Source organism: Chinchilla lanigera, unplaced genomic scaffold (genome assembly GCF_000276665.1).
Source record: "Chinchilla lanigera isolate Chin_1 unplaced genomic scaffold, ChiLan1.0 scaffold00092, whole genome shotgun sequence".
Lineage (NCBI taxonomy): Eukaryota > Metazoa > Chordata > Mammalia > Rodentia > Chinchillidae > Chinchilla > Chinchilla lanigera.
The window spans coordinates 7,121,710-7,127,987 of NW_004955493.1; the positions used below are offsets into that span (position 1 = coordinate 7,121,710).

Here is a 6,278-nt window from a genome sequence, read left to right on the forward strand (position 1 = left end):
CACCACTCGGGAGGCTGAGGCAGGAGGATTATTGTGAGTTCGAGGCCAGCCTGGGCTACAAAGTGAGCTCAAGGCCAGCCTGAACTGCATAGTGAGACCTTGTCTCAAAAAGACTAAATAAATAAATAAATAAATAACCCAGGCAGGGCTCAAACTTTTAATAACCCTGGCTCCACCTCTCGGAGTGCTGTGATTACAAGTGTGTGCCACCATACCCACCTCTGAACTTAACTTTATTTTGAAATGGGGATCTTGCTACATTAGCCCACCTGGCCTTGAACTTGCAATCCTCCTGCTTCAGCTTCCCAGCAGTTGGGATTAGGGGTGTACACCATCGTACCTGGCCTCCCACACACCTTAAATCATTTCTAGATCACTGATCATATCGAATGCCATGTAAATGCTATGTTAGTAGTTATTACACTGTATTATTAAGGGAATAACAATAAGAGGAAAAGCCTGGACATGTTCAGTACAGACGAAGCTTTTCCAAGTACTTGGAACCCACTGAGATAAGTAGGCTGGCTGTACTTCTCCTGAGCTATCAGATAGGAGTATAACCCATGTACAAAACTGACCCGTCTGCAGTAGACAATTCAGTTGTTTTCATATATTCAGAGATGTCCAACCACCACAACTATGTAAGTCTAGAATATTCTCATCACTCTGAAAAGAAAATCTGCACCTAGTCGCAGTTACTACGGAATCTCACCAACCGGAATACCTAATCATTTCACCAACTGCTAGTCTCTTTCTGCTCCCTGTTTGCCTATTCTGAACTTTGCACTTAAACATAAGCATACAACGTGTGCTTTTTTCTTCTTCTTTTTTGTTTTTTTTTGTCTTTTTGAGACAGAGTCTCGCTCTGCAGTTCAGCCTTGAGCTCACTTTGTAGCCCAGGCTGGTCTTGAACTCCCAACGATCCTCCTACCTCAGCCTCCCAAATGTTGGGATTACAGGCGAATGTGTGGTCTTTTCTGTCTGGGTTCTTTCTTTTTGTGGACCAGGAATCGAACTCAGGACCTTGCACTTGCCAGGCAGGCACCTGTGCCACTAAGCTGTATCCCTGGCCCTTGGGTTCTTTCATTTAGCAAGTTTTCAATTCTACCTGTGCTGTAGCCCATGCACGTACTTCATTTCTTTCTTTTCTTTTTGTTTTTTTCAGGTCTCGCTATGTAGTTCAGGCTGGCCTGGAATTCATGGGAATCCTCCTGCCTCGGTCTCTTGAGTGGTGGGATTATAGGGGTGAACCACTACCCCTGGCTCTTCATTTCTTTTTACAGCTGAATGATAGCCACTGAATGGATATGTCACCATTGTTTTTTATCCATTCATCAACTTGTGAACATTTAGGTCATTTTTACGTTTTCTGGCTCTTGTTTTTGTGAATAAAATGCTCCAAGCTCTCATCCGCATTCGTATCATCTACGGTGTGTTTATGACACAACAGCCAAGCTGAGCAGTTTCAAGAGAAACTGAGCAGTCACAAAGCCTTGATTCTTGTCTACTACACAGCCTTTACTGAGAATATCTGCTGACCCCTGGTGTTCACACATAGAGCGAGCTGGGCGTGGTGGCACACGCTTGTAATCCTAGGACTCGGGAGGCCGAAGCAGGAGGATCACTGTGAGTTCGAGACCAGCCTGGGCTACAAAGTGAGCTCATGGCCAGCCTGAACTGCATAGCAAGACCCTCTCTCAAAAAGACAAAAAAAGAGAAAAGACAAGACAAGACAAAGGGGGCTAGGGAAGTAGCTCATTGCAAAGACCCTGGGTTCAATCTCCAGCACTGGAAAAAAAGAGGGGGCGTAGGGGAGGAAGTGGGAGGAGTGTAAACCATGAGATTTTACACAGGCTGACAGATGCAGGAGCACAGAAGTAGAGATATAAGACTGAGTTCCAGGGCCTGCAGGCAGCGGGGCCCGGAGGCTTTCCGGAAGAGGCAATAAGGTCCTGAGGGCAAGGTCAGGGAGAGGCTGCTGGGGAATCAAGTGGGACCGTGCTGCGCTCATACATGCTGCGGTCATAGACATACATGTGCAAAGGCGCATTTCTAGCATGTGTCCTGGGCACAGCGGGAGGGAAGGGAGCGAGCCAGGGAAGATTCCGCCACTCACGGCCGCTGGCCCTGCAGGGCACGCTCAGGAAGGAGGGGGCGCTCACCTTGATGACGCGCTTCTGTCCCAGCTGGTTTTTGCCATCTGGTCCCACTGGGTCGAGGACCACGCAGTAGTGTCGGGGGCCCAGGGTTGTGATGGGCACAACCCCCAGCACCTCCTCGTAGACATCGGGCACGTGTGCCGCTGTGTCCCGCACTGTCACCAGCCATTCCTCCCCAGTGCGGCGGGCCACTCCCCGGAAGTCCTGGAAGTTCTGGCGAGCCCGGAGGTGCAATGCTGTCTGTAGGGGGAGACAGTGGCATAAGCAAGTCTCCCTCCCCTTCCTCCCCTCCTCCCTCCACTTCCCAAGGAGGATCTGGGAACACCGTTGGCCACCAAATGCGCCCACGTCTGCCTGACAATATCTGCCAACCCAGCAGGATGTTTTGTCCTTCTCAGATGCCCCAGCCCAGGATACTTCCTCAGGTAGTTTGATCTCTCATATTTTTAAGGACCTTAGAAATATTACTTCTCCTTTACCCTCACATGGGCTACCACCACTGTCTCCACATGGAGCAGTCCCTTCCCAGGGCCCCTTAACCCACACACCTTTTCTGTAAGGATCACAGCATCCACCAAATCCAGAACTTCCTCAAACACGGCCGGGAGATACGCACCCACCGAGCGGACGAGCCATTCTTCTCCTGCGCCAAGGGGAAGAGGAAGGGTTGAGGGTCACCGAGCCGTCCCTTCCCACCACAGAAAGAACCGGGGACTGGTGGGTCTTACAGCAAAAGCTGCCATTGTCCCCAGGCTCCAAGAACTGATGGGCTCCTATCTTCATTCTTTTCTTTTCTTTTCTTTTTTTTTTTTTTTTTGTCTTTTTGAGACAGGGTCTCACTATGCAGTTCAGGCTGGCCTTGAGCTCACTTCGTAGCCCAGGCTGGTCTTGAACTTGCCACGATCCTCCTGCCTCAGCTTCCCGAGTGCTGGGATTACAGGCGTGCGCCACCACGCCTGGCTCATTCTTTTCTTTGACATCAGAGGAGAACTATGTTTTATCCCAGGAGAATTTAAAAAGCCCAAGTCGCTGCTACACCAATACCCTGCTATCACTTCTCTAAGTTCTAGAGAGCAGCTTCTTTTCTTCTCCTAAAACAGGCAGCAGAAGTATCTCTGTTCAGCTGTGCATGGTGATACACACCTATAATCCCAGCACTCAGGAGTCTGAGGCAGGAGGATTTCCACAACTTGAGGCCAGCCTAGAGTACAGTTCATAGCACAGTATAACTACTAATAAGGCAGTGTACTGTGCATAGTGCGTAGTACAGTTCAACCTATGGCACACATGCTGCAGCTGGCTGGTTGTATCACTGAAGCTCTTAAAGGTTCACCATCACTGACAGACTGTCTCAAAAAACCAAAGAGGGCGTGGTGGCGCAGGCCTGTAACGCCAGCACTTGGGAGGCGGGATGATTGCCATGAGTTCAAGGCCAGCCTGAGCCACCTATTAAGTTCAAGGCCAAGGGCCGGGGATACAGCTCAGTGGCACAGCGCCTGCCTTGAGGTTGTCGGAGAGCTAAACAAGTTACAATTTACCAGGCCTTAGGACCACAGCTGGTAGACTGGATGCTGCGTTTGTTTGCTGTACTAAACATCTGCCTCGCTGATCTAGAACCGGAGAAGGCTCAGCCACTACTCTCCACACAGAGCGCAGGGTAGGGTGGGAGAGGCCAGCAAGCAGGGGGACCTGGAGGATGCTGCGGGGACCTCAGCAGTCGTGAAGACCCATCAGGGAGGCGCCTCCGGGGCTGCAAGCGGCTTTCCCCTATTTTCCCCGAAGGCCGGGCCCCCTCCCCCACCCCGCCACAGTCCCCCTTGGAGACTCCACCTGTCACTCTCTCCTTGCCGTCCCGGTCCCAGCACTCCTTGCGGGCCCTCAGCCGCAGAGCCTGGTTCGGTTTGATGACCGTGGCCTGAATGATCTCCACCACTTGCACCTCCTTCTGGGGGATGTACGTGCCTGGAAAAGGGTGAGTGCCAAGGGAGTGTCCAGGTGACAGCAAAAAGGCAGGGAGCTGCCACCCCCAGCCGCCTGGACGGACAGAGGACTCACCAGGCCCCTCAAACAGCCACTCGTCACCGGCCACCACCTTGTCTCCATTCTTATCCACGAAGTCCAGCAGGGCCTTCAGGTGCAGGGCAGTGTTGGGAAGAACCACCTGCAGCGGGGTGCTGGCCTAACAGGGGAACAGTCGTGGGGTAGTCAGTGCTGTGACCCCAGCAGTCAAACCCGATACAGTACCCAGAGGTCAAAGTCCACGCCATACAAGATTTTTTTCTTTGAAGTACTTGGGACAGACCCCAGCACCTCAGGCATACTAGGTAAGTGGTCTACCACTGCACTACACTCCTGGCCCTTTTATTTATTTATTTATTGACTGATTGATTGATTGATTGATTGTCTTTTTGAGACAAGGTCTTGCTATGCAGTTCAGGCTGGTCACGAGCTCACTTTGTAGCCAGGGCTGGTCTTGAACCTGCAAAGATCCTCCTGCCTCAGCCTCTCGAGTGCTGGGATTACAGGCATGTGCCACCATGCCCGGCCTCCTAGCCCTTTTTAATTATTTTTTATTTTGAGAGTCTTGCTAAGTCACCCAGGTTGGACTCTACCTTGGATGCTCCTGCTGCACCTAAGCATGGCATCAGTTTTCACAAACCCAGGGAGAAGGTACAAGGACAGGGTCGTGTGTTCTCAAGAGCTAAGGGGTGGGTGACCAAGCAAGAGGGTGCCATTGCCGATGAGCCAAGAACACACTTTCCCCTGCAGAGTGCAGAGGAGTCTCTGGGCTAATATTCTACTAGGAGGGAACCCAGGTAGAGGATTGCCAGGTGTAGGAAAATATCTGGGAAGATGAATCAGCAATTGCCTCATGGGTTGGGATGCACTACAATGAGGGCAGGTATGAACTGCTCTCGTGGGTGAGTTTTAAGCTCGTGGTTTTGTTTTCAAGGTCACTTCACAATCACAAGAAACCCACTGCACTCCAGTCATTACGCTCCCTCCTTCAGGAGGAGAGGGTGGTAGAAAGCAAACTCTTTAAAAGTTTGCAGAAGGCCAGGCATGGTGACGCACGCCTGTAATCCCAGCACTTGGGAGGCTGAGGCAGGAGGATCACTGTGAGTTTGAGACCAGCCTGGGCTACAAAGTGAGCTCACAGCCAGCCTGAACTGCACAGCGAGACCCTGTCTCAAAAAAACAAAAGAAAGTTTGCAGAAATGTCTCCAACAACATGATTTTGGACCGTCTTTTTTTTTTGGACAGTCTCTGACAATGTTCTGCAGGAGGCAGGCATGGAAAAAAAAAGAGGTTCAGAGAGGTTTGGGGATGTCATCCACGTCACACAGCTGGTAAAGCACAGAAACAAGACTTGAACCCTAGTGAGGTCGGCCTGTGCTCGCCACTCTAACCAGACAGGCCCAGGGCTGCAGGAGGCAGAGGAGCTCTCTAGGCCACTCTTGGGGCTAAACAGGCGGAGCTAAGGTTCTCCACCCCGTGTACTGCCCACATACGGCACTTTGGTCATGGGGCAGAGAGACACAGCCCTGTGTCCTGACGTCTCACTTCCAGTGGAGCGACAGGGCAAGTGCAAGTCTTTCTCTCCAAGGACACTATGGATGATGTCGGGTGAGGGGCGCTGCGGATGCTCAGAGAACAAATTAGGGAAGGCACTTCCAACCGGGGCTCGGCAGAAGAGGCTGCTTTTGCTACAAAGGTCGCAGAGGAAAAGTGGACATTGCGGGAAGAGCATGCAGTCCAGCACGTCTAACCTCCCACTTCTACTCCATCATCACTTTTTCTGTTTTTGAAACAAGGTCTCACTATGTAGTTCAGGCTGGCCTTGAGCTCAGTGATCCTCTTGCTTCAATCTCCTAAATGCTGGGATTACTGGTGTGCGCTACATCAGGCTTGAATAGTGATTTTTTAAAAACTCATTTTGACAGTTTCAGACTTACAGAAAAGTTGCAAGGATAGTAAAGAATCACTATATACTCTTCACTAAGATTTCTTAAGGGTTAATGTTTTTTAATCTGTCTTCATCATTTTCTGTTTCCACACACATACCCCATTCCCTACCCCATTCCATCTAAGTGGACGAGAATGTCTCTAGCAGCAACC

The 6,278-nt window shown here is 50.8% G+C and overlaps 1 protein-coding gene across 2 annotated transcripts in view; it reads right to left on the minus strand.

Moving 5' to 3' along the window:
• Mvp (major vault protein) overlaps positions 1-6,278 on the minus strand; it is a 28,751-nt gene that overhangs the window by 8,516 nt on the left and 13,957 nt on the right. For both annotated transcript variants that reach the window (XM_005405235.2, XM_013504773.1), the window contains 4 exons: positions 4,215-4,338; positions 3,990-4,121; positions 2,708-2,802; positions 2,163-2,399 (listed from right to left, as the gene is read on the minus strand). In XM_005405235.2, the coding sequence (XP_005405292.1) occupies positions 2,163-2,399; positions 2,708-2,802; positions 3,990-4,121; positions 4,215-4,338 (588 nt within the window). The remainder of the gene's footprint in view (positions 1-2,162; positions 2,400-2,707; positions 2,803-3,989; positions 4,122-4,214; positions 4,339-6,278) is intronic.